Source organism: Neofelis nebulosa, chromosome 9, assembly GCF_028018385.1.
Source record: "Neofelis nebulosa isolate mNeoNeb1 chromosome 9, mNeoNeb1.pri, whole genome shotgun sequence".
Taxonomy (NCBI): domain Eukaryota; kingdom Metazoa; phylum Chordata; class Mammalia; order Carnivora; family Felidae; genus Neofelis; species Neofelis nebulosa.
Genome location: NC_080790.1, coordinates 115,557,583 through 115,584,154, shown reverse-complemented (window position 1 = coordinate 115,584,154; position 26,572 = coordinate 115,557,583). Strand labels below are relative to the sequence as shown.

Here is a 26,572-nt window from a genome sequence, read left to right as displayed (position 1 = left end):
AAATTACTTATATTAGAAAAAAATTTCTTGGGGCGCCTGGGTGGCGCAGTCGGTTAAGCGTCCGACTTCAGCCAGGTCACGATCTCGCGGTCCGCGAGTTTGAGCCCCGCGTCAGGCTCTGGGCTGATGGCTCGGAGCCTGGAGCCTGTTTCCGATTCTGTGTCTCCCTCTCTCTGCACCTCCCCTGTTCATGCTCTGTCTCTCTCTGTCCCAAAAATAAAATAAAAAACGTTGAAAAAAAAAAAAAAATTAAAAAAAAAAAAAATTTCTTGAGGCATCTGGGTGGCTCAGTCAGCTGAATGCCCAACTTGGGCTCAGGTCACGATCTCACAGTTCATGAGTTCAAACCCGGCATTGGGTTCTGTGCTGCCAGCTTGGGGCCCGCTTCAGATCCTGTCTCCCTCTCTCTCTGCCTCTCCCCCGTGCACGTGCAAACACACGCACACTCCCCCCCTCTCAAAAATAAACATTTTAGGGGCGCCTGGGTGGCGCAGTCGGTTAAGCGTCTGACTTCAGCCAGGTCACGATCTTGCGGTCCGTGAGTTCGAGCCCCGCGTCAGGCTCTGGGCTGATGGCTTGGAGCCTGGAGCCTGTTTCCGATTCTGTGTCTCCCTCTCTCTCTGACCCTCCCCCGTTCATGCTCTGTCTCTCTCTGTCCCAAAAATAAATAAAATTAAAAAAATAAATTAAAAAAAAAAATAAATAAACATTTTAAAAAAAAGAAAAAACTCTATCAAGGAGGTACTTGAAGAGTCAGGCAAAAAATTGGAAGAGATACTTTCTTGAACAGAGTCGTGACTCAATAAACATGGTTTCAGGGCACCTGGGTGGCTCAGTCAGTTAAACCACCAACTCTTGACTTCAGCTCAGGTCATGATTCCAGGGTTGGGCTCTGCACTGAGCATGGAGGCTGCTTAAGATTCTCTCTCTCCCTCTCCCTCTGCCTCTAGCCCCCACTCAGGCACACTCTCTCTCTTAAAAAAGAAGAAGGGGCGGCTGGGGTCTCTGAGAAAGGCTGTGGACCACTGTAGTATGAGAGAGTGGGGGCAGGGGAACCCGAGGGGAACGTGTGCCTAGCTAGGCCACTGTGGCAGCACTAAGCAAACTGAAAAGGGGCGGGATCCAAAGCATCCCTCAGAAGACATACTGCACTTGGTGAATTAGCCTCTTTTGAGGCCTGAAACACTAGAAGAACAGTGGAATCGTGGCTCCAAATGAGTGTCTGGAAAACCTGAGGAGAAAAAGTGGAGGAGGCCTGGCTAGGGGCGTGGTCACACTCGGAGCAGCATGAGCAAGCTTGACAGGCTGTTTAGAGAAACTCGAGGGCTCCTGCAACCAGCTGAGGAAAAAGGAAATCTAGCATTTGCCAGGGACTGTCTGCACACCTCACACCTTTCCTGTTCTGTGCAGCACAGGAACCATGGAGGAGGCCAGGCTAAAGAACAGAAGACAATCCGAGAAAGCGGAGACGAGAACATTCAGTGAGGGCCACTCTACAGGTTCAAAGCACCACGCTGGACCCTTGGAAACATGCAGACGGGCCTGAATATGGAACAGAGGACTGGTTGACAAAAAGCAACCAGCATCCCCTCTCTGACACAAGCAATCCCTCATCCAAATTATTCTCTGTGATTAGGGGTTTTTCCTTGATGGCTGTTCTTCCAAAATACTTGATGACTAGCTCTCAAAAACAGGGAGACTATGAAATGGAAATACATCTTGAAACAACCTGACAACTCTGTCTCTGAAAGTTATCCTCGCCTTACCTCACAAGAGCCAAGCAAGGCTTGTTTCACTGCTGGGACGGGGAGGAGGGTGGGGGGTTCACAATGCTGACAAAACTTGGCCATTTCACAGGCAACCGGCACATTAGTTGTGTAGGAACTCAGAGCTTTGCCCTCTCCAGAGAAAAACCTATCCCTACCCTTCTAGGCTTGTATTTGAAAGAAAATGCCAGTCAGCTTGATGCTATGCTTATCAGAGGTGAGACCAGGAGGGACCAGGCACCAGCTTTGGTTAAAGGCTACTAGGAGGCTGCTTAGGCCTTGGGAAATTCAAGAGTCTGAGGAAGCTCACTTTATGACTCCAATCCCCTGGCAGCAGGCCTTCTCCAGGGACATGGTTTCTGCAGCTCATCCTGTTTGGTCTCATACTGAAAGCCGAGACCCGGTTTTCTAAGCATCAGGGTGAAACACAATGCAAACATCTGCATACTTGGAGAGAACTCCTAAACAGCTCTCCAGAGGAAAACTAGCTACGCATGAATAAAAGTTTGTTTACAAGTCACGGTTAAGTGTCCTGCACTTAGCACTTTCTGCTAGGGAAAAGCACTTTATCTAGGGTAAGAAAAACGGCAGGCAGCTCACAAAGTGGAAATTCTTCACAGGGGTTTTTAATGACATAGTATCACTGTAATTAATGATATGTAATTCACATTTGTTTAACTCTCTTCCAAATGCTTCTTTTTAAAAAAACTATCACGTATGCAGCAGAGTGTAGGCTCTGTGGTCAGAAAGATGTGGGTTCAAAACCAGGCTCTGTAATGCATAAGCTGTGCCCCACGGGCAGTCTCCTCTCTAAGACAAGCATGCACCCTCCCCAGAGAGATCTACACTCACCTCCAGAATCTGGCAAGAATCAGTATCTGAGAGCTATTTTTACAGACGAGCCTCAGAACAGCCCAATAGGTGGGCCTGGTCCTACTTCCCTAGTTTACAGATGAGGAACTAGAACATAGAGGGACATGTCCAAAATCACATGGCTCAGAGCAGACTGAAGCCTCTTCATGCCCAGTCCTGACTATCCACAACAGCTCCCTGTCTGAATGAGATAAATCTGGAGCCAGATCATATATGTACCACTTATCTACACATGAAAAGAGTTCTCATTTTCCAACTGAGTAAGTGAAATATACCTCAGAGTATATATATGGAAAGAGATAAATTTTAGGGAGAAATTGCTGGTGAAAAAGCTGGCCCCAATGAAAATTAGGATGACCTCATCCCCACATTAGTCACAAATCACGGGGCAAACAAGTGCTTTAAGAGCCTCAAACAAATGGGGATGCGGTGATGGGACTGAGGAAGTGAACGGAAACCAGGGGAAAGGCAGCACAGATCTAAGGCTGACAACCTGTGCCCGCACCCAACCTGTGCCCACTACGACTGAGAAACAAGCATGACTCATAGGCACCATTTCACTACAGAACTTTACATGAAGCCTTCCTCTGACCACCTGTAAAACCCAGATTAAACATCCCAGGGGATATAATAAGCCAAGCAAGTGAAACCAAGAGCAAGACTAGAACCTAGCTATAAAATAAGGAAGTACAGAAGCTGAATTCATTTAAAAAAAAAAAAAACACATAAATGAAAGCAGTCATTTTTAATGTTTATTTTTGAGAGAGACAGACAGACAGAGTGTGAGCGGGGGAGGGGCAGAGAGAGAGGGGACACAGAATCCGAAGAAGGCTCCAGGCTCTGAGCTGTCCACACAGAGCCTGACACAAGGCTCAGACTCACGGACCGAGAGATCATGACCTGATCTAAAGTCAGACGCTTAACCAACTGAACACCCAGGTGCTCCTGAAACCAGTCAGTTTAAATCAATACAAATGGCACCAGTAAAGGAAAAGTCCGGAGAGCAAGGAGGGCATAGGAGCTGAAGAACATCGGCTCTTGATTTAAACAAAGGTTCAAGTCTCATTTCTGTTCTTGGTTGTATAACTGGGGACTTATCACCCAATTTCTCTAAGCCCATTTCCTCATCTGTAAACTGAGCTTAATAAACATCTCTACCTCATGAAAGTATAGTGAGAGTTACACGAAGAGATATTGGAAAAACATTTACATGACCCTGGCACGTAAGCGTTCAATTAAAGGACCGCTACTGTTACTACCATGAGAAGCTGAGGGTTCTAATTCTCTACCCCACAAACAAGATTAACAACTGAAGGAGCAGCAGAATACACCTCTCATCCTTCTGGCATATTTTTGACCCCACCTCCTATCTGTAGTAGATCCAGTTTTGGTAACCCCAACACAATCCTTATCATGTCAGGACAGTCAGGAGCAGGTAGCACAACCCTCAAAAGGTGAGACAGAAAGTCTTCAGGGGACATAGAAACCAATAACACCTTCATGAAAAATAATTACCAAGAGCCTGAAGTTCATACCCTTTAATCTAGTAATTCCATTTCTAGAAATCACTATGGAAAAATTAGAAACCACCTAAATGTCCCCAGTCAGGAAGATGTTAAACAACTCCAGCATATCCAAAGAAATAGTACGTAGCCATTAAATTTTTTTTTTTAATGTTTATTTATTTTTGACAGAGAGAGAGACAGAGCATGAGCGGGGGAAGGACAGAGAGAGAGGGAGACACAGAATCCGAAGCAGGCTCCAGGCTCTGAGCTGTCAGCACAGAGCCCCACGTGGGGCTCAAACTCACAGACTGTGAGATCATGACCTGAGCCGCAGTCGGACACTCAACTGACTGAGCCACCCAGGCGCCCTGTACATAGCCATTAAAAATAAGTCATTTTTCAGAGCACCTGGGGGCGCTCAACTGGATAAGCATCAGACTTCAGCTCTGGTCATGATCTCATGATTCATGAGTTCAAGCCCCACATCAGGCTCTGTGCTATCAGCACAGAGCCTGCTTCGGATCCTCTGTCCCCCTCTCTCTGTCCCTCCCCCACTTGTCCTCATTTTCTCTCAAAAATAAACGTTTTAAAAAAAAAAATAAGTCATCTCTTGGGGTACCTGGCTCAGCTGGTTAAGCAGATGGCTCTTGGTTTGGGCTCAGGTCATGCTCTCACGGTTTGTGAGTTCAAGCCCTGGGTCGGGCTCTGTGCTGACAGTGCGGAGCCTGCTTGGGATTCTCTCTCTGCCCTTCCCATACTCATGTGTGCATGCATGCTTTCTCTCTTTCTCAAAATAAATAAATAAACTTTAAACAACAAAGTCATTTTTATGACAGTGAATGACACCAGAGAACATTCACAACATACTTAACTGAAAAAAGCTGGGACATATACAAACATATATATGTGCACAGAAAAGTGAAAGCAAACCCCAAGGGCAGTTTTCTCTGAATACTGAAACTATGGACATTTTTTATTTTCTTCTTTTCAGTTTTCTAAATGTCAATTAGTATACACAAAAACAAAACACGTTTTTGTTCTTGTTTTAAATCATTACCTCTCCGCGAAATCCTTGTTAAACAACAGTTCCATAAAACTGTGGTTGAGATGGCATTTGCAGGTCTTTGGTCTTGTGCTACTTGGGAATAAGAAATGCCACTGATAAAATATAAAACTAGAACAATTATAATTTCCATCTTCAAATAAAATATTTCAAATCTGGACGCACAAGCGTGCAGATGGAAGCCGGGCTAGGCAACAGGCGGCAGGATGTAGAGATGGTGGCACGCGGGCCAGAAGCACGCTCTCAGCTCAGTTCCTTCTAGAAGTGGAACTAGGGCAGGGTTGACACAGAACCTGAACCAGTGGCCTCTGCAGTCAGATACAGGCCTGTGCACTCCTAAAGGACCTGCAGGCTTTCCTGGAAAAATGGCGTAGTGGACTTCTCTTACCTGAACACAACTGTTCGATCTTTGTCAGATTCAGCTGCAGAGACTCATTGATCCAGGCCAGCATGTCATGTCGACTTAGGTTATCACTGGTGACGGACGTTGAGTATACGTTCACTGCCATCTTCTACAGGTGAGGAAGCAGGTGAGGAAAAGAGAAGGGCTCACGTTATTAGGCATGCAAGGGAGAGCAAGCCATTTCCTAGAGAGTCACCCAAACCTGTAGTACACAATTTTTAAGCTTCGCATTCTTCCCCAAGAGGCCAAATCAAACACTACGATTCCACCCCAGCTTGGAGTGCCACACATAAGCATGACCCTGGATGAACTGCCCAACACCCACCAGCCTAAAAGTGAGGCCCCATTCTAATGTGATTTGTATAAAATTTGAAGATAACAAAGACACTATATAAAGAGATGATTAAATGCTTTATGAAGGAAGGCTAATGCATGAACAAGAATGTTCTCTGTTCAGAAAATGTCAGTCCAGGGGATCCTGGGTGGCTCAGTCGGTTAAGCATCCGACTATTAATTTCGGCTTGAATCATGATCTCACAATTCATGGGTTTGAGCCCCGCATGGGGCTCTGTGCTGACAGTGCAAAACCTGCTTGGGATTCTGTCCCCCCCCTCTCTCTGCCCCTCCCCCTGCTCGCATGCTCCCTTGTTCACTCGCTCTCACTCTCTATCCCCAAATAAGAAAGAAAGAAAGAAAGAAAGAAAGAAAGAAAGAAAGAAAGAAAGAAAGAAAGAAAGAAAGAAAGAAAGAAAAAGAAAATGTCAGTCCAAACTTACCCATTACCATATCAAAATGTTCACAGAAGCTTCCTTCAGAGTGGGCTTTTCTCTTTTAATGTTTATTTATTTATTTTGAGAGAGAGAGAGAGAGAGAGAGAGAGAGAGAAAGCACATGCTTGAGCAGAGGAGGGGTAGAGAGAGAAAGAGAGTGAGAGAGAGAATCCCAAACAGGCTCTGAGCTGTAAGCACAGAGCCCAATGTGGGGCTGGATCCCACGAACTATGAGATCATGACTTGAGCCGAAATCAAGAGTCAGACGCTTAACTGACTGAGCCACCCAGGCACCCCCAGATGGTGGGCTTTTATTAATTCCTCTTTTTGGTTTTCACTATTTTCCATATTTTCTTTAAAGACTATATCCACTTTTCTAATCAAAACAGTAAATAAAACTTTTCAAAACCCTAAGTACTACAAACATGTTGGGAAATAACCTTACAGTAAAGAGACCTTGCTGCTATTCTCTGCTAGACCACCTGGGGACAGGAAGACATCTAAGGAGCTTCACAGACACTTGTCATTTACCCCGACAACTCTCTGCAAGGTTCACCTCGTTCTCCTCATGTTACAGATGAGGAGAGAGGCTCAACATAGAAACCCTGGGAAGGGCAGCCAAACCTGTCCAGCCCCACCATCCACATTCTCTCCCAGCCACTAGAAAATGCTGCCCCTCAACCTTCTGCTAGGCTTTCGGGTGCAAAACAACAAACACACAGAAACACAGTAACTTAAAATGCTATTAAATGTGGATGCCATCATCATCCTCATTCAGTCAACAAATGTACACCAAGCACTGTTCAAGGGCCAAAGAAATGGAAAAGCAAGAGAAACAAGTTGCCTGCCCACCGGTAGTTCACACTCTAGTGGTGGAAGTCTGACACAGACCAAACCCACAAACAAATGTCATTTCCTATCAACCATTTAGGAAATAAGGGTGGTGGGGAATGTAGTCAGGGAAAGCCTCTCTGATTTGATGTTTGAGCTTAAGATTCAGAAGGACACAGCCACACTGAGATGTGAAAGGTGGCTGTGGCCCAGCAAGCCAGAAGGAGAGCAGGAACAGAAGAGGAAAAAGAAATTAAGACGCCAGATCACGTCAGGACTCCACAGGCCAAGGTAAGGAGTTTCGATTTTATTCTGTAATTGTTAAAGAATCCATTGTGGGGATTTAAACAGGGTAGAATCACACTCTCATTTAAGTCTGTGAAGGGGTTCAGGGCAGCCCCCCCACCCCACGCCCCCAGAACGTGCCACTTTGGCATGTGGATTATTTTGAGCTGAAGGCACTTGAGACCCCGTGTGCACAAAAAACTTTTGTCCCTTCCTTAATCACACAGAAGAATCTAAACTGGGGGTCTTTCCCAGGAAAAAGGGTTATTGGCAGAGATAAATGAGTGACCCATCTGTATGGTAGGGCAAACATCTAATTACCTGCTCTTATCGCCCTGTGAAGTGCATTCCTTTCCTCTGAAATCCCAGACCCCTCCTTAGAGGAACATATAGACCTCATTTTGCCTGTCTTTGGAATTCCCATGACGATGCAAATTCTCCATATATACACCTACTAAATTTGATTTTCTCCTGTTAATCTGTCTCATGTCAATTTGATTCTTAGTCCAGCTAGAAGAACCTTGAAGGGGACAAGAATTCTCATTCCCCGACATGTGAAAAAGACCAAATGACTTAACTGCTGGTAGAGGACTGTGGGAAAGGAAAACTCAAGCAATGTGAGTTAAGGTCAGGTTAATCCAGACCCAATGAAATCTCTGGGCAATTACCAGGAGGACACACAACGAACTATAAAGGACTGGATTTCATAGTGACCTTGACACTTAGAATTTCTCTCATTTCCTGAGACATCAATATTACCAACTGGGGAAACAAAAACTCAAAGCAAATTTGGAACCATCATGAGACCTCATGCTCTCTCGTGGCACTTCCTTCCATCCACCTCGTGCCTACTACATGAGCTGGTTTTCCCACACCGGTTTTCTGCAAGCCTCATGAGTCATACAGCTACCGAATGAGAGGGCTAGAAGAGACAGTGATCTACCCAACCAATCTCCTCTTTATGAGCAGGGGTGACTAAGGGTTGGCAGGATAAATAACTCATCAGGTCTGTGCTCTCACATCCCCCATTCACCTATCCCCCACAGCACTTGGCACAGTGCCTTGCACACAGCAGGCACGCAATAAATGCTATTTGTTTTCAGGTGGGCAGGACAGTGTCAAAGACAGAAAACTGTATCCATGTACACTTTTTTCAGAAAGCAAACCGTCAACACTCTTGAGCTTTTAAATTCAGACGATAAAACCATTTTATACAGGAAGCCAACACAATTTAATTCCTGACTCCACTGGGAAATTAATTCCTGATCCCACAGTACTTCATTCAAATCTCTATGATAGGTATTATTACATTGGATTGTCATTATCTCTTCATTTCTGAATCATTTCAGATTTGGGCCAGGAGGCAATATGCTCTATGAAAAGAGCTGAGGATTTCCAGCTAAGAAGAGCCGGGTTTGAGTGGGAGGCTGTCACTCTTTCCCTGTATGACCCAGGGCAAGGTACTTAACTTCAGTACACCTCAGTTACCTTACGAGGGAATGCCACCTATCTAAAAATTACGATGTGAGGTTTAAATGAGGTAAGGTACATAAAATACTCGGTGTGGTATCTGACACATACCAGGTATTAAACAAACAAGATCCAGGCAGGGAGGGGCCTTGTCTCACTCATCCTCCTACCTGCAGTGCCAAAAACAGTGCCCAAGACCTGCCCCACTATCTCTTATCCCGATTCACTGCAGCAGCCTTCAAATTAGTCTCACTGCTTCAATCTGTCCTTACACAGCAGCCACAAAGAATTTTCTGAATCATAAATCGGATCAAGTGTCTCCCCCGTTTAAAATCCCTGAATGAATAAATGTAACGCATATTGTGTGCAAAACACTATTACCAAGGACCAAGGAGAGATAGATCCAAACAAAAAGCACGGTCACAGGCTAAGCACTTGTAATCTATTTTGGCCACATTCATACACACTGCGGGTATTGTATGTGTCATGCTACCATAAAATGTAAGCAGCTGGTTAAGCCACGTGTGTCTCCTGACCACACCCCAGCTCAGAAAACGTTAATGGCCTTTCATCATCATATAATTTAAAACTCTTTCATTAGCAGTACATTAATACCTGGTCCCATGTGCTCCGCAAACTCTGCAGCCACTAAATACATGGGGTCAGGCACCCTGTGGACATGCAATAAACATCCACTGACTCAACCAATTAATTGGCTCTTCCAGGCAGTCAAAACAGAGCCTAGTTCTCAGAGCTACAGCTACCTACAGCTTCCCCCGTAAGAATTCCATTGCTTGGCTTCAATGGCACACCCCATGACCATCATGCAAGCCTCACCTTTAGAAGGCTCCATGATCCAGGTTTCAACTGCCTTGAAAAAGCTCTTTAACCTCCCCAGGTATCTGTCCTCCTTCACAGTTCTCCTTGCAGGTTCTGAAACCCATTCTGATTGGATGCTGGCTGAGGAGCACCCTATTACTTCCAAGGCACCATAGTGAGCCCTATGGAAAGGGGGAGGGAAGGTGCCACCGGACAAAAGCCATGTGACCCTTTCTGGATCACAAATGGCTCACCTGTGAACGGTGAACAATACATTCTGCACAAGGTGGTGGTGAGGATTACATGAGATCTAAGTGAAAACACTTCAGTGAAAAGCACATCATGTCTTGAGCTTCTCTGTGTGCCAGAAACTATGCCAGGCACTTTGACACACCACCATAAGGGGCACATTGGTATGAAACACACTAGCTCTCAGGGAGGTAGCATAATATAGGTGTTGAGAGCCTCGACTCTTGCATCACAGATGTGGCTTCGGTCAATTGCTGGACAGTATAAAGCAAATCACTTGACCTCTCAGAGTCTCAGTCCCTTATTTGTAGAAAGGAACACGGGATTGGGGAGCCTGGGTGGCTCAGTCGGTTCAGCACCCAACTCGTGGTTTCAGCTCAGGTCATGATCTCACGGTTCATGAGTTCCAGCCCCGGGTCAGGGCTCCGTGCTGACAGTGAAGAACCTGCTCAGGATGCTCTCTCCCCCTCTCTCTGCCCCTTCCCCGTGCGCACATGTGCTCGTGCTCTCTCTCTCTCTCTCAAAATAAAAAAACTTAAAAAAAAAAAAAAATGAACACGGGGGCCTGGGTAGTTCAGTTGGTTAAGCTCTGACTTCAGCTCAGGTGATGGTCTCACAGTTTGTGAGTCTGAGCCCCACATTGGGCTCTGCTGACAGCTCAGAGCCTGGTGCCTGCTTGGGATTCTTTGTCTCCCTCTCTCTCTGCCTCTGTCTCCCTCCCACTCAAACTGTCTCTCTCGCTCTCTCTCAAAAATAAACATTAAAAGATTTTAAAAAATGAACATAGGATCTCTTAGAGATAGTGTGATATTAAATGATACAATGCCACAGCAAGCACTTAACACAATACCTGGCATATAGCAGATGCCCAACTAGCAAATAGCTATTATTATCAAATTCTATCGCTTCTTGGCCTTTTGGCTAAGATCAAGTGTATTATTATCACAATTCTTTCAGCACCCCAACAGGAAGTGAACGCCAGGTTTAGTGTACCTTCCCTTCAATGGGCCTCAGGATCTTCATCTTCAAAATGGGGCAGAGGGTGAACTCTGACCTGAAGCACCTCAGGGCAGCTGTGAAGCAGGGACTGGAAAAGCACTGTTCCTATCACCCTGTTATACTGTCTTCATAGTAATTATATGAAATTATCCCGAAATTATCTTGTCCATATATTCATTTTCTTATTTCCTATCTGTCTCCCCACCACAAGGCAGACGCCTTTGCCTCCTGCTCCCGGGTTATAACCAACGCTCAGCACAACACCTAGTACTTAGTAGGCGCTCAACAAATACCGCATGAAGAAAGGAAGGAGTCCACTGAGCTGGCCTACTTCTTGCCCCATAATGTGATAAAAGATTTCTGTAGTCTTATCACTGTCCCCGTTTTACAGATCAGGAAACTAAGGCCGTGAGGTTCCAGCACCTGCCCAAGGTCGCACCGCAAGGAATGGAACCCAGGTCTGAATTCAAAACCGAACGCTTGACCACCAGGCGACAGCTTCCTACAGTGGGGGTCCCCAGAGCTCCTAGCAGGATTCACTTCAACCACACACACCCCCTTACCCGGACTGGCCAACCCGGAACCGCCCGCTACCGCTGTCCCGGTCCCACACCTAGGCCGCGGCCCAGAAGCCCCCACGCTACCGAGGGGCAGCCCCCACTTCCGGCCCGAGGCCCCGCCCATGGCAGAACTCGGCGCGCGCCCCTAGCCCAGTCCGCGCGCGCCGGGTCACGGCCCCGCCCTTCCCCCACCCGACCCGATCTGCACGGCCTCGAGGAGCGGCCCAGGCATTGCCCGCAAGGCCCGCCGGTGCCTGCCCGGCCCGAAGCCCACCCGGCCACCCCCTGGCCGCCGCCCCGTGCCCGCTAGCCGGCTCACCGGCTCTCGGCGGGACCGCGTCCACTGCCTGTGCCCGGCTTCGGTTCCGTCTTCGTCTCGTTCAAACCGCCCGACCCCGCCCGCCCGCCCGCGCGATGACCTCACACGCACCCCCCGCCCCGTTACGCGCAGACGTACAGGCTCGTCAGTACCCGCCGGCTCCTTTTATAGAGAGGGACTGAGCCGCGCGCCAGGGGCGGGGCCCGGCCAGTGATAGACTGCTCGGGCGCCCCGGGGGAGGGACGCCGGCTGCCAGGGCAATCAGCCACGTGGTCTGCCGAAGCCAATGAGATCCCGCCCCAGTCCGGGTTTGCCTGCCTAGTGGGAAGAATCCAGTTACAAATTCTCCACCCCAGGAGCCAAAAAAAAAAAAAAAAAAAAAAAAAAAAATCGGTATTACAATGAATTTCTACAAAAATGGGCTATTGGATAATAAAGATACTTGGTAGGAGCTTTGAGGAAAGACTTAAAAGTCACCTCAGAGACACATCCTGCGAACACTCTGTTATGACCCTGTGATCTCATCATCCGTTTATTTTCCTCTCAGTGCCTATGAAGTCCTCGTGTTTATTCGTTTATGCCTTTGTCTGCCTTTCCCTAAGTTCCACAAAAGCAAGGATCTTCTCAGTCTGTGTCCCACTGCCTGACATTGCTGAAAGAATGAGTTACACCCACTTTAAAGAAGAGGAAGCTGAGGCTCGGAGATTGACTTGCCCAGCATCACAGAAGCTGACCCAGGTTTTGAGCTGGGTTTTGTCTAGGTATCATTTATTCATGTGTCCCACAAATATTTTTTTCTGACCAATCAGGCCCTAGGTATTTCATAGTAAGCAAAAACCAGACATAGCCTCTGAGCTTTTAGTTGTGACTTTTTTTTTTTTTTAAGTAAGCTCTATGGGGGCGCCTGGGTGGCTCACTCGGTTAAGCTTCAGACTTCGGCTCAGGTCGTGATCTCACGTTGTTAAGTTCCAGCACAGCCTGGCGCTCTTTGTTCAGAGCGTGGAGCCTGCTTGAGATTCTGTGTCTCCCCCTCTCTGTGCCCCTCCCCCTGATTGTGCTGTCTTTCTCTCTCTCTCTCTCTCTCAAAGATAAATATATATAAAAAAAAAAAAAATTGAGGTATGTAAGCTCTAGGCCCAAAGAGGGGCTCAAACTCTTGACCCAAGTTAAAAAGTCCCAGGCTCTACCAACTGAGCCAGCCAGACGCCCCTAGCCTCTGAGTTTTTTGTTGTTGTTTTATTTTTTTTTAATGTTTATTTATTTTGAGAGAGAAATAGAACAAGCCAGGGAGGGGCAGAGAGAGAGAGAAATTCTAAGCAGGCTCTACACTGTCAGTGCAGAGCCTGATGTGGGGCTCGAACTCACGAACTGTGAGATCATGAGCTGAAAACAAGAGTAGAATGTTTAACTGACTGAGCCACCCAAGTGCCCCTAGCCTCTGGGCTTTTAAAAGTTTCCAGTCTGAGTGTTACTCAGGAGGGTGCTAGCCAAGATTATCTGGGTCAGATTAAGCCTTGACTGCAAAAGGGCAGAGAATAGGAAAAAAAAAAAAAAAGTTTCTCTCCAGCAGGAAAAATAGCTTTGAAGACTTCAACATGGGTTTTTAAGCAATTATTTTAACGTGGGAATGATCTCTTTATTGCAGGTAGAATATGTGAGTCCCCTCTCCAAAAACAAAACAAAAAGTATGACTTCAAGGCCTAAGCTTTCCAAACATATGACAAGTTTACTGAGCTAAAAACTGGTGTTGGGAGGTCTCGGCTGCTTTAGGCACTTCACAAGCTCAAGGGAGAGAAGACTACAAAACTAAGTTTTAATACAGTGTGCTTTGTGCTAAGATAAATTCTCCTATCTATCCACAGGGAAGGAGGACTCAGATCAGGAAAGGGCTTCTAATCCTGCCTTGAATGGGGGCAAAGAAGGCTTCCTGGGAGAGTAAGAACTGGAGGACTAGTTTGGCAAGGAGGCTGTTCCGGACAGCATGTGCAAAGACTCAGAGTAAATATCACCAACTCCAGTAATGCCCACCTGTTTCCCTTCTGCGATGCTGAGACCTCAGGATGAACCAAGGCTCAGAGAGGACACTAGGTTATAAGGCCTGAAACACTGGGATTTATGCATGGCTCTGTATATTTCACAAGTTTCAAAAATAAATAACCAAGGGCAATGCATGGTTCTAGAATGGATACTGGATCAGAAAATATATTTCTGCAAGATCCCTTCCACGGGACTCTGGGGTGCCAGATCCCAAAGCCACCCCCGTCAATTCTCCCTAACAAGGAGCAAGGGGACCCTAACATGATCGAGGGGTGGGGGGGGGGTGATGAACACAACTTGAACACAAGATGTTGTTGCATCATCAGCCCAGCACCCGGGGGGTTATTGCCCTGCTCTTCCTTAAGACTTTAATACACGAATACCGGATGTCACCATCACTACCAGCACCCAGGCATTAACACTGCGTTGACTAGTGGCTTTTGTTATCACAAAGCCATCCAGTACACATGAGGGCTTACTACATGTCAGGCACCAGACAAAGCTCTTTACCCAGATCATGCCCTTGAACACTCACAGCAGCCCTAGGAAGTGGACAGGATTTATGCTCCTTACCTGCTAAAGATGTTATCTTCCTGGATAGAGCTCCAGACAACTGGAAGACTGTTCCAGAAAAGGCCTACAGGTAACACGAGGTCCAACCCCTTCCCCAGATCAGAATGTTCGTCGCATTTTCCCCCTTGCCATTGGGCCAGGGATCATGTAGACACCAACCTAGCCCCCCCATCTCGTTTAAAGAACAGCTCCTCCAGGGGCGCCTGGGTGGCGCAGTCGGTTAAGCGTCCGACTTCAGCCAGGTCACGATCTCGCGGTCCGTGAGTTCGAGCCCCGCGTCAGGCTCTGGGCTGATGGCTCGGAGCCTGGAGCCTGTTTCCGATTCTGTGTCTCCCTCTCTCTCTGCCCCTCCCCCGTTCATGCTCTGTCTCTCTCTGTCCCAAAAATAAATAAAAAATGTTGGGAAAAAAAAAAAAAAAAAAAAAGAACAGCTCCTCCAAAGCCAACCCCCAACCTGCCCCACAAATGGCCCAGGCCACCCAAGAGCCCCTCACCTGGAGGGCTAGTCCACCTCCTCTCTTGGGGATTCGAGGCCGGGGCTGTTTATTTTGCTTCATTCTGCCCTGGTACTCGGTGCAGCACTGCACACGAACCCGGCTTAATAGGGCAGCCGAGGCCCCTGGGACCTCAACACCTCAGGAGTGCCAGCCCGCTTGCTAATTGCCAACTGTCTCACCATGGTGTCTTGCAAAACGTTTCTCATCCCCCATTCCAACAGTGGCCTTAATAAGGCCCACAACGACAGTCATGGAGGTGGCCAGGACTAGAACACTTTTTATAGGAAGAGGCTTATAGTTGCCACGTGCAGCTGATGTTCAATTGACTCATTGCATGTGCAGCCGTTTACAAACCTTTTTCCCTCGGCAGGCATCAGCTGACCAAGATGAACCTCGGGAGAGGCACTGAAATTTTTCACTGGCTCCTAGTCCCTGACCAAAGGCTAGATCTAGTAGCTCTAGTGATAGGACTAAGGCATGATGGGCTGGGGTATTGGGACACCTGGCTGGCCGGCTGGGAAAGTCCTGCAGAGCAATGGGGATACTCTACCCAAAGAGGTGCGGCCACAGGTTAGATTCGTAGGGCCATTACAGTGAGTCCTGTGACTGAACAGGGACAGGACAACTTGGGAGTAGTGCGTCCGGGTGCAAGGGATTCCAACCAAGGTGTAGAGAACTGGGAGAAGCAGTCTTCGGATTCTGGAGTCCTTAATCATCTTGATCAGCTACCCAAGAGCTATAAGAAACAGCCTGGAGGGGTGCTTGGGTGTCTCAGTCCATTGAGTGTGACTGTTGACTTTGGCTCAGGTCATGATCCCAGAGTACTGGGACTGGGCCCGGCATCAGCAACAGGCTTGAGTGTGGAGCCTGCTTAGGATTCTCTCTCCCACTCTCCCCGGCTTGCATTCACTCTCACTTCTACACTGTGCTTGCTACGTGAACCAAGGGCCTACTTCGACTCCCACCTATTCCACTGGAATCAGGCCCTCCCACGTCCCACCCATCTGACCTGCAAAAGAAGGGACACCAGACTGTTAGAGAAATACTGATTTTAATTCAACATAAGGTAAACTCTAGGCATCTGTCATTTTTCAGCCTAAAAATTAGCAAGACTGTTGAAACAAGGCACAATTTTCCCCCATACTTGTTACGTGGCTCCAGTTACAAAAAAAAACTTTTTATGAAAATGTTAAAACATAAAAATAGAAGTCTGTGATTTTAAAAAAAAGTGTATAAAAAAATTCCCACAAAACCTGTCAACGTTGTTCCTTATTCTACAAAATAGCACCAGTAAGAAGAGTAAAAGGTGTTAAAAACCATTACGACAGCATTTCTGAAATGCAGCTTTCCCGACCTCCCATTCCCCCTAAAAACAACTTCTCATGGAATACAAAAGGACTTTAAAATCTCTGGAAGGAGGGTCGAGCTTTTATTGCAGTTTCCCCCTGCAATCTCTTAGATGAGGGGAGGGTGCAGGGAATGTGCTTGTGCCCCGGCTGTCATTGCTTCTCAGTTTAGAAAAAGGCTGAGGAATTGGGGTATCCTACTTCTAATGTGGAGACCTGTGCCTGCAGAGTAGTCTGGAAGGGTGCATTTTGGGGGTGGGCAGGGATGTCTTACCTAAGCCTACTCCTTGGTTCCCTTCTAGTGGGGAAGAGGGAGAGAGCGAGAAGCCATACCTGTCCGCATAGTATGTGGCAATTTATACCCAGCCCACCCCTTCCTGAGCTCCCCAGAGGGTTCTATTGCAGTCACTGGGAGGGATATCGCTAAGGGTGGTCCTCCCTGTGGGTCTGTGGGGGGGAAAATAGCCCTGAATGTGATGATGAGGTCATCCCTGCTGAAATCATCATCATTACAGAAAATACTCTACACGGGCCCTGACAGCGGGTCCCAGCCCTTTATACTGAGGCCAGGGGAATGTGCTAGGGAAAATTCAAGAACGACATAGACATCATCTCCTCTTCTGCTAGCCCTAGGAAGAAAAACATCCAGGGCCCTTAAAATGTCCCTTAGCTACATGTCTACCACTGCAGTCCTGGGAAACAAGGAGCCGCAGATGTTTTTTAAAAATCATAGTCTTGGCATAACTGTCTTGGGTGATTTTTCAGCATTAACCTGAGTATTGGAGGGCTGTTGGCACTGTGGTTTTGGTATCTTAGCCATTGTTTCTCTGAGCGGTAAACCCGGGAGGGGAAAAAAAAACAAAAACCCATCTTACTACCTACTTCAAGTTTTAAAAATTTTAGAAGACAAAATGAGCACCGTGTTTGGCCACTCCTAGCAGCCAGGTCTGAATTGTGCACAAGGAGGCAGCACCTCAGGCTTTCCCTGACAGGAGGGGGTCGCACGGCTCTGCTCCTGCCAAGGATAGGTGGCGCAACCCCACAACGCGGAGCAGAGGAAGGGCAGAGCTGAGGCTGTACCTCCTGGGTCCTGGCTCTGCCCCACATGCCCCAGTGCTCCTGGGCTCAGGGTGCCTGGGGGCTATTCACAGGCAAAGTAGTCCTTCAGGGGGGCGAAGAGGTGTCGGATGACAGGCACACTCCAGGACCTCCCAAGCAGCTTCTGGCGGGCACCACGGCCCATGTTGGACACATCCGTGTAGTGTACAGGAAAGCCGAAGATCCTGGCGGGAGGCACCAGAGTACAAAGACAGGGAATCAGAAGCGCCCCCCTCCACCATGCTTAGCACGTCTGGAAGATCTTAAACGTGAACAGTATGGCACTGTTCTTTCTGCCCTTTATCCCATCAGGCCAACCAGGCCTGCACATGAGCCCTCTCTTGACCCCCAGAGGTCAGGCCCACCGGTTCTTCAGCACACGAGGGCAGGGTTCCTCTATGAGGATGTCTGTTTTGTGCATACCCAAGCCTTAGCACTGTGCTCCTGGTGCACAGCTGGTGCTCAGTGGACCTTTCCCATAAGAATGAGTGAAAAAATGAATGGATGGATGAGTGAATGCATGCCAAGAAAGCCAGACAGCAAGCAAAGAGACATGTATCTGCCTTCAAACCACAAGATGAGAAAAGTTAGGCAATCTCCCTAATAAGAAATAAGGACACTTGCAGAAATGGATCAGCATGTGCTCAAATAATTAACCGTGACTACATTGACTTATCCTGCATTTTCTTTCTCTCTTCAAAGCCAGTTGTTAGATCAGGGTCCAAGCTGGACGTAACGCAGATGGCAACCAAATATACCAAGAGCTTCCTCTATGGGATTCTACCAGGCCTGGTGAGAGGCTACAGATACACTGGACCTCAGTCTTTCCTGGCTTTACAAATTAACACCTTTAGTGTGCACACCAATGGGCCAATGGCTGAATGGGTTTTAAGAAACCTGCCAGAGATGTTAACACCTTAGGCTTCTGTCTTGTTTAGCCTATAAACGACAGCCATCTGCACCAGCCCCCGTATCACAGAGCCAGCCCAGCATGTTAGGTTTAGGTCTCAAAATACACAATAACCCACGAGATGAATGGCAAGAATACCCACCAGTTTCTTTCTACAAATCAGAACTTAACTTTAATACTAAGAAAACTATTGTTAAATCAAATCAGAAATAAAACCAGCTGTAGGACTGAACTAACTGGAATAAAAGTACTCTTATCAAATCCTTGAGACACAGCCAAAAATGTAAAAAGGAATATTCACAGCCCTTCCTACATTTTGAATAAGGGAAAACAAAAGAAAAAAAAATTGAAACCAGAATAGGAGAATTGAAATCCAAGAGCTAGTTTTTTGAATCAAAATAGTTTAACTACCAACTTAGCCAAGTAAATGGAAGAAGATGACAGACTGTGGCTAAGTAGGAATCAGCTTTAGAACCAACAACTTGGCCGAAGGGATCTTCTCAGAAAGACCAATGGCAAGTCAATGGGGTTTTCTTTAGCTGGTTCCTCATACATTCTGGAACCCCAACGTGTTGGGGGAGGTAAATGCCAGGGCAGCACAGCCAGAACACAGAGAGATGGTGCCGTCTAATGACCTCATGTTTCAGATTCCTCACCACCACCACCCTTCTGTCATTTCTACCAGGAAAATCAGCACTAACGCTGAAAAGGTATTATTCCCAGCCCCAGGAACATAGGTCAGGGAGACCGTGCAGAAGTAAGGCAAGCACCTGGCCATTTGTCCTGCCATCCTTAACCACGTATTCTTCCCCTTTCTCTCTGCCTGTGGGATTTCCCTCTTCACGTGCAGTCCTGCTCACCTTTCTAGCTCAGTGCACCACAAAACATCTTCTTTGCCATTCATGACAACAGGGAAAAGTTGGTTTTTCCCCTGTCTGATCGAGTTCGACTTGGTGGTTATTGTCTGTACTTTCTTTAACTGGAGAACAAAACGACATCATGGAGTGAGCACAGAATGAAGGATTGGGGTCAAGTCAAGGCTCAAAAGCACCTAGGGAAGATGCAGGAGGGAAGGCAGGTGTGGGAGAGAGGGGGGCAGGGATGGGCTCACAGACGGAATGAGAAAAGGAGAGCTGGAAGGGCAAGAACATTGTGTTTCCCACAAACACCAAGAAGTTAATGAACATGAAGGACCAGCCTCACAGAGAACAGCAGATAAACAAAACAGTGACCATGAATGAGATCACATGGGGGCCATGAAAACACCAGAGTTATTGACCAAGCAGGATTAAGCAAAAGTAAAAAACCCACCCAGATTGTAGAGAATGGCCCACTGGGTTTTGAAGGAATGAAACTTAGCTTGATATAAACATTACATTTATGGAGGTCTTGTAATTAACTATGACTTAACAGCAGACATTTCTTTTTTTTTTGGCAAAGGTAGGATTAGTTGTTACTAGGAGGACGAGCTGAAATAATCTGTGTCTCTATTCACAATTGGAAAGTCTAGTTGCCTTTTCTCATGGTGATTATTTGTTTATCAAGAACCTCTCCTACCCTTGTGCTTAAAGTCGGGAGAGAGCAATGTGACGTGGTGAAAGAGGCCCAGCACCAGGGAGTCATGTGGGGGGCGGGAGGGGAGGGGTGGCAGGAACAAACTGGACACCACAGGTCAAGTCCTCGCTTGGAGGTCACCAAGTGTGTTTCCAGAGACCATTTGTTAGAACATCTTACCTTTGCTGTCCTATTGAACTCCAAGCAGTCCTGCAGCTCGAGTTTATCATTCTTTGATGCTATCACGGGCCTGGGAACATCCAAAACCCATTACTTTCTACCAACTATAAAGGGGCCTCGGCTAGGCGCTCCCCAAGGTGGGAGTGAGGGCCAAAGACTGCAAAATGAGCTCTGGCAGTGAACTTGCTACAAATTCCTGATAAAAAAATGAGTCTCACAAGAGCACATGACTCTGCAACAAAGCTATGGACAGACTAGCCCCTTGAAGAGGCAGCCCAATGTCCCAGAGCAAATGCTCCCCACTTCTAAATTTTAATATTAGGCAGAGCTCTCCCCTGAGAGCAAGATGAGGGAAAGCACACTGGAAAAAGTCAGGAAACCCTTCCAGTCCAGCCCCAACTGTTCACTGGCTGAGTGACCTTGAGCAAGTTAGGCCCCCTCTCTGGGCTTCATCAGGAACTTGGGTTAGGTCTTTGTGGGTCTACTCGTTACAACTAGCACATCGAACCCATGATTTGGTGGCTTACACTGGGGGGTGGTTGGGGCCTCCAGAAACTTTCATGGCTAAAAGGAAGTACAAGTAAGAGACAGGAGGTGGGTTCACAATACTACCAATTACTCTTTTAACTTTTACCATTGAAACCTGCGAGTGGAGAAAGGCAGACCGATGCCTGAGAAGGGGAAGGGCTAGAAATTGAGGAACCAAGGGGTTAAGCAGTTCCAGAGCAGAAAACCAGCAGAAGGTCTGAATGCACAGAGTTCGCGAACACCACAGCAACCCCTGTGTTAGGAACTTTAAGGCCAAAAGGCAATCAGATGTAAGAATGAATCTGGTGCCCATAGGAGGGGCCTCTGAATCACACAAAACATTCCCCTAGATTCTGTCAGAGATTCCCTTGACCTCGCCTTCCAAGCTTCAAAATGCCTGCCTACCTGAATCTTGAGTCTTCCATGAGCCCAAGGGAGTGAAGGCAGCTTGGGCTCTACACAACCAAGGTGTGCAGACTAATGGCTGGATTTGGGTCTGTGATCACCAGGTGATGGCTGGGTCACCCCTCCTCCAGCCCTGCACAGCACAGCTGTAGCCATTCAGTTCTCACAATTGGGCAGAAAGCTGTGGAGACCGCAGACTCCTTTCATCTGATACCCTACACCCAATGGGTCGGCAAATTCTGTTAGTCCCACCCTCACATTACCCGCAATCTGATCCATCCGTCCTGCCAAATTCCACAGGACTCCACCACCACCCCCCACCCACAGCCATACTCGCATTGTGTTGAGCATGTATGGGTGGTGCCTCCTGGGGCCCTCCTCTGAACACCCACCCTCACTGGTCTCCCCATTGCTGCCCTCATCCTGCTATTGTCTATCCTTCTATGAGCAAGTACCATGAACATGAGATCCAACTCTCACCTGCTTAAAACAGTTCACGAATTCCTATGCGATGACCCAGAAGGGCCACATAACTTGGCCCATACTTCTGAGTCCTTTGCCTTACTGCCCCAGCCACTCTGGCCCCTGGAACAGTTCTCTGAGCCGGTCTTCCAATGCATGCTCCAACATCGCCCCTTCCCCTATTCCTTCTTCCCGGAATGTTTGTCTTTCCCTCTAATAGCCGCGTGGCTCTATTCTTTCATTTAACGCCCTGCCGGAAGGAGAAGCGTCCCCACTGGTTCCTACGATGCCCCCACCTCCAGCCATGACCGCAAAATTATTTACTGTCTTCTCTACCCATCTGCCATGAGCATGTCAACTCCATAAGAGCCGCGACTGACATCTAATGTGCATACCACTAAGCTGGCAGCACATAAAGCAGTGGCTGGCACAGAGGGCTCAAGTGTTGAGTGAAAGAGCCCACTTCAGGGGCGCCTGGGTGGCTCAGTCGGTTAAGTGTCTGACTTCGGCTCAGGTCGTGATCTCACAGTTCGTGAGTTCAAGCCCCGCGTCGGGCTCTGTGCTGACAGCTCAGAGCCTGGAGCCTGTTTCAGATTCTGTGTCTCCCCCTCTCTGCCCCTCCCCCATTCATGCTGTCTCTCTCTGTCTCAAAAATAAATAAACATTAAAAAAAAAAAGAAAGAGGGGCGCCTGGGTGGCGCAGTCGGTTAAGCGTCCGACTTCAGCCAGGTCACGATGTCGCGGTCCGTGAGTTCGAGCCCCGCGTCGGGCTCTGGGCTGATGGCTCGGAGCCTGGAGCCTGTTTCCGATTCTGTGTCTCCCTCTCTCTCTGCCCCTCCCCCGTTCATGCTCTGTCTCTCTGTCCCAAAAATAAATAAAAAACGTTGGAAAAAAAAAAAAAAGAAAGAAAGAAAGAAAGAAAGAAAGAGCTCACTTCATCCAGACATGGACATTTTCCATTTCACTGGCTGATCAGCCGAACAAAAACACAGCATACCCAACAGAAATCCTACAAGCTATTCCAGCACCTTCTCCCCTCTGTTCACACTTTGCTAAATGCCTGAAAGTTATTACGCTTTCAGTCCTTCTTTCTAAAGGAGAAATTTTTTTAAGCTCAACTCATTTGCAAGTCTGGGATGTCACATTAACCATCACATTGTGTGTCTTAATCAGCAGGTTGTTCTCCTGGAAACCACATATAGGAGATAACGAATCCTCAGCAATGCCGTTTACTTTGTGGCTTTGAACATGAAAAGGTTGATAAAAAGTTGTGAAAACTCTTGATTAAGAACATCCAAGGGAGACAGGTTAGCGCGGTTCTGCCACCTGGCTGGTCACCACAGGCCTCATCCAGGGATCACTTCATCTAACAATTTACTTTTATTTCCCAATTGGATACCAACTGGGAGAACAGGTGGGGCATTAGCACTCTGCTCTATCCCAGCTCCAGGCACTCTTAAGAACCTGCCCCGTGGGCAGAGTGGGAACAAGTCAGAGAAGACTAAGGAATCCTGGCCTCCGATTTCCATGTGGTTGCTGTACTTGCCACCAGGCATCAACCACGACACCAGTCTGAATCCCAGCTGGGGCCATTTCTCAGCAGATTCGGTGCTTTCTAGAAGGTTTGAATGATTCTCTGGGTCACAAGACTTCACAGTTAGGGCTCACACCATTAGTTACATTTAACTCGGCCGTTACCTGACCCGGCTTGAGCCCCTTGTTACCTGTTCATTCCAGGCAGGTTGCCCCAGAAGTAGCGGGCCCTGTGAGCAGCAGACACTTTGATGGCATCGATCATCACTGGGTTACACTGCAGAGAGAAGGGCAGCAGCTGGGAGCTCATGTCAGTATTCAGGTGTAAGCCAGGGTGGGGCTTGACCGGGGCGGGTGACAGGGCAGCCTCTGCTACAGAAGAGGCATGGTTCCCCTCAGCAAGAGGAAAGACCAATTCCCATCAAGAATCTAGCTGGGTGCACCTGGGTGGTTCAGTCTATTAAAAGTCTGACTCTTGATTTCAGCTCAGGTCTTGATCTCACAGTTGTGGGATCGAGCCCCGCATCAGGCTCCATGCTGATAGCATGGAGTCTGCTTGGGATTCCTTCTCTCCCCCTCTCCGTCCCTCCCCTGCTCGCGCGCTCTCTCTCTCTCAAGATAAATAAACATTAAAAAAATGGTAAGAATCTGGCTGGAAGACAGAAGTGCCCAGATATTAATGGTGGCAAGAGACACCCGACCGGACCTGCAGGTTCTAAGAGAGGATATACCCTCGGACAAGCCAGATAATTACAGAATGTGCTATGTGTAAATTAGCTCAAAATTGAAATCTGTCAAGTTGGAAGGTGGGTGCAGGAATGCAGTTTTGGCAAAATATGGCTTCCGTCGGCCCTCTGCCAGGTTCACACACCATGAGGGAACTAAGGAGCCAGTTCTATAAACTCTCCAGCTGACCACAAGCTATAAAGTTTTGGAGAAAAGGAATTAAATGCATAAAAAGCATTTACTATAATGCTTGATGTTATTGTGTCAATGAACTGCTGGCAGCCCCTTAAAACAGCAGTTCTCAGAACAGGGAGGAGAAAAATGACCCCAGAGTGAAAAACAAAGTTTAGTCAAATCCCCTGAGGCTTCCAAAAGTAGGGAGATGAGGATTTCACCATCAGACTTCAGGGGGATTCAGGGTGAGGTCGAGATCAAATTGTCTTCCATGTACTAAAAAGAATCAACTCACCTGACTCCATTAGTTTTAGATTTTTGGATTTAGCCATGTCCTCCATCTAGAACCCAAAGTCATTCCCCAAAGTGGAAACACCCAACCACCCCCAATGCCAGCAGGACTCACCCACCCATGCACTCTGGATACTCAGGACCCCAGGTCCCTTACCTCTAGGAAACGAGAGATGTCCCTCTTGTCACCGACCTTCATGGCTACCACATTCTCAAACATCCAGAAGAAGGGCCGGTCGTCACCCTCCTTGGGGCGTGTGTAATTCAGCAGGTGGTAGAACTCAAAGAAGAGCCGGCCGGTGCCCTCTGAACCCACAGAACAAGATGGCAGAGCCAGGTTCAAATCCTTCAGCCCACCCCTCCATAGTGAGACCAGTGGGTTCCCCAGGGATCACCTGACTACAGCTGGTACCCCACAGTCTTCCTACCTGCAGTCTTTTGGAATGACTAAGGACTTGGGCATCGGCAGTGCAGTATTTACTGGCATCTCTGGGGGACAGGATTTACTACGGACAAGGGAAGAGCCAAGAGGTAAGGTTGGCCAGAAACAAATAGTTCTTTCTTAGACCACTCCTCCTGGACCAGCACTCAGGTGACATAGGGTCAGCTGGGATGCTCACCGTACAGGCCTTTCCTGGCTGGGTTCACATTTGAGAGATCATTGCATGGGCTTCCACCAATCACCAAGTCAAAGGGGCCCCATTCTTCAATCTGTGAAAGAAAAACACTCTTAGGGTAGGGATAGAGGCGACGATGGAAGGATGCAGCCTAGGTTCCAAGCAACTATCAAGAAAACCCATTTTTTTTTAAAGTTTATTTATTTTGAGAAAGAAAAGGGCAGAGAGGAAGAAGTAGAGACAGAATTCTAAGCAGACTCCCTGCTGTCAGCACAGACCTGATTTGGGACTCGAACTCATAAACCATGAGATCATGATGTGAGCCACGATCAAGAGTCAGATGCTTAACTGACAGCATCACCCAGGTGCCCTGAGAAAACCCACTTCTAGGGGCACCAGGCTGGCTCAGTCAGTGGAATATGCGATTCTTGATCTCAGGCCTGTGGGTTCAAGCCCCACAAAGGGTGTGGAGCCTACAAGAAAGAAAGAAAAGAAAAAAAAAGAAAAGAAAAGAAAAGAAAAGAAAAGAAAAGAAAAGAAAGAAAGAAAGAAAGAAAGAAAGAAAGAAAGAAAGAAAGAAAGAAAGAAAGAAGGGAGGGAAGCAAAGAGAAAGAAAGAAAGAAAGAAAGAAAGAAAGAAAGAAAGAAAGAAAGAAAGAAAGAAAAAAAAGAAAGGAGGGAGGGAGGGAAGAAAGAAAAAGAAAGGAAGAGAGAAAGAAAGAAAGAAAGAAAGAAAGAAAGAAAGAAAGAAAGAAAGAAAGAAAGAAAGAAAGAAAGGAAGAAAGAAAGAAAAAGAAAAAGAAAGGAAAGGAAGGAAGGAAACCACTACTAGAATCTTGTTTGGTCATTTATGTCCCCCAACTCCATTAATGACGCAGGAAGACCTAATGCTCCAGACACGCTAAGATCTAAATCTTTATGAATAATTTCCAACTTGTGGATCTTGGTACTAGAGCTTGACGTAAGCCCAGGTTCTCTCTTCTACCATAGCCCTGGGCATGGAGAAGCGGACCACATAGCCATAAGGACTTGTGGGGCTCAGTGCGGAAGGAGGAAGAGGGGGTGGGGCAGAGCCCAGCAGGGGTGCAGGCAGCCCTCACGTTTCTCTTTGTGATGTTCCTGACGTCATTCACATATTTGATGTTGCCCTCATGCTTGACAGTTCCAACAGCGATGGATTCTTCACACACTTCGGAGGCGACGTACTTCTCCACTTTGATGCCCAATTCTTTCAGGACCAAGTACCCTACAGGGCGTCAGGGACAGAAACCGCATTAGGGTTGTCCTCCACGGGGCCCTCCCTGAAGTGATTCTAAGCCATCTCTAGAGCTCAGACCAGACCCGGCAAGGACATGGCTGTCCTCGAGAACTCGGGCGGAGGGCACAGAAACCACACACTGGCCACACCAGGCTCCCTGGTTTGTGGAGTTTCATGAAGAAAATGTATGGATAACTGGCGTAGCCCACCGGCAGGATCTAGCCAAGACTCCAGCACCTATCACCCAGCACAGTCAAACACAGACACACGGACAGGAATCCTCACCAAAACCATGTTCAGAAAACTCTTAAGGTCTGGTGGCATGGCCAAGGCTCAGTCCTACTATGGGTTATCTGTGCCGACACAAACAAGTCTTTATAAGGCCCAACAGAGTGGAGAAAAGCTACCAGTAATGACCGGACCCAGTCATTAAAAGCTGTCGCTGAGTGAGGAATCTGGACACCAATGTACA

At 47.5% G+C, this 26,572-nt stretch overlaps 2 protein-coding genes across 12 annotated transcripts in view; both read right to left on the bottom strand.

Moving 5' to 3' along the window:
• MAPRE1 (microtubule associated protein RP/EB family member 1) overlaps positions 1-12,040 on the bottom strand; it is a 30,953-nt gene extending 18,913 nt beyond the window's left edge. Inside the window, exons 1-2 of the mRNA XM_058685302.1 lie at positions 11,913-12,040; positions 5,596-5,719 (exon numbers count right to left, since the gene is read on the bottom strand). Of these exons, the coding sequence (XP_058541285.1) occupies positions 5,596-5,716 (121 nt within the window). The 5' untranslated portion in view covers positions 5,717-5,719; positions 11,913-12,040. The remainder of the gene's footprint in view (positions 1-5,595; positions 5,720-11,912) is intronic.
• A 4,011-nt stretch (positions 12,041-16,051) lies between these two features.
• DNMT3B (DNA methyltransferase 3 beta) overlaps positions 16,052-26,572 on the bottom strand; it is a 42,242-nt gene continuing 31,721 nt past the window's right edge. For 7 of the 11 annotated variants that reach the window (XM_058685281.1, XM_058685282.1, XM_058685280.1 and 4 more), the window contains 7 exons: positions 25,943-26,088; positions 24,847-24,937; positions 24,384-24,532; positions 23,227-23,312; positions 20,108-20,177; positions 19,234-19,352; positions 16,052-17,648 (listed from right to left, as the gene is read on the bottom strand). In XM_058685281.1, the coding sequence (XP_058541264.1) occupies positions 17,507-17,648; positions 19,234-19,352; positions 20,108-20,177; positions 23,227-23,312; positions 24,384-24,532; positions 24,847-24,937; positions 25,943-26,088 (803 nt within the window). In that variant the 3' untranslated portion in view covers positions 16,052-17,506. Of the gene's footprint in view, positions 17,649-19,233; positions 19,353-20,107; positions 20,178-23,226; positions 23,313-24,383; positions 24,533-24,846; positions 24,938-25,942; positions 26,089-26,572 lie in introns of those variants that run through there. The other 4 variants (XM_058685288.1, XM_058685287.1, XM_058685285.1 and 1 more) reach the window with 3 other exon arrangements.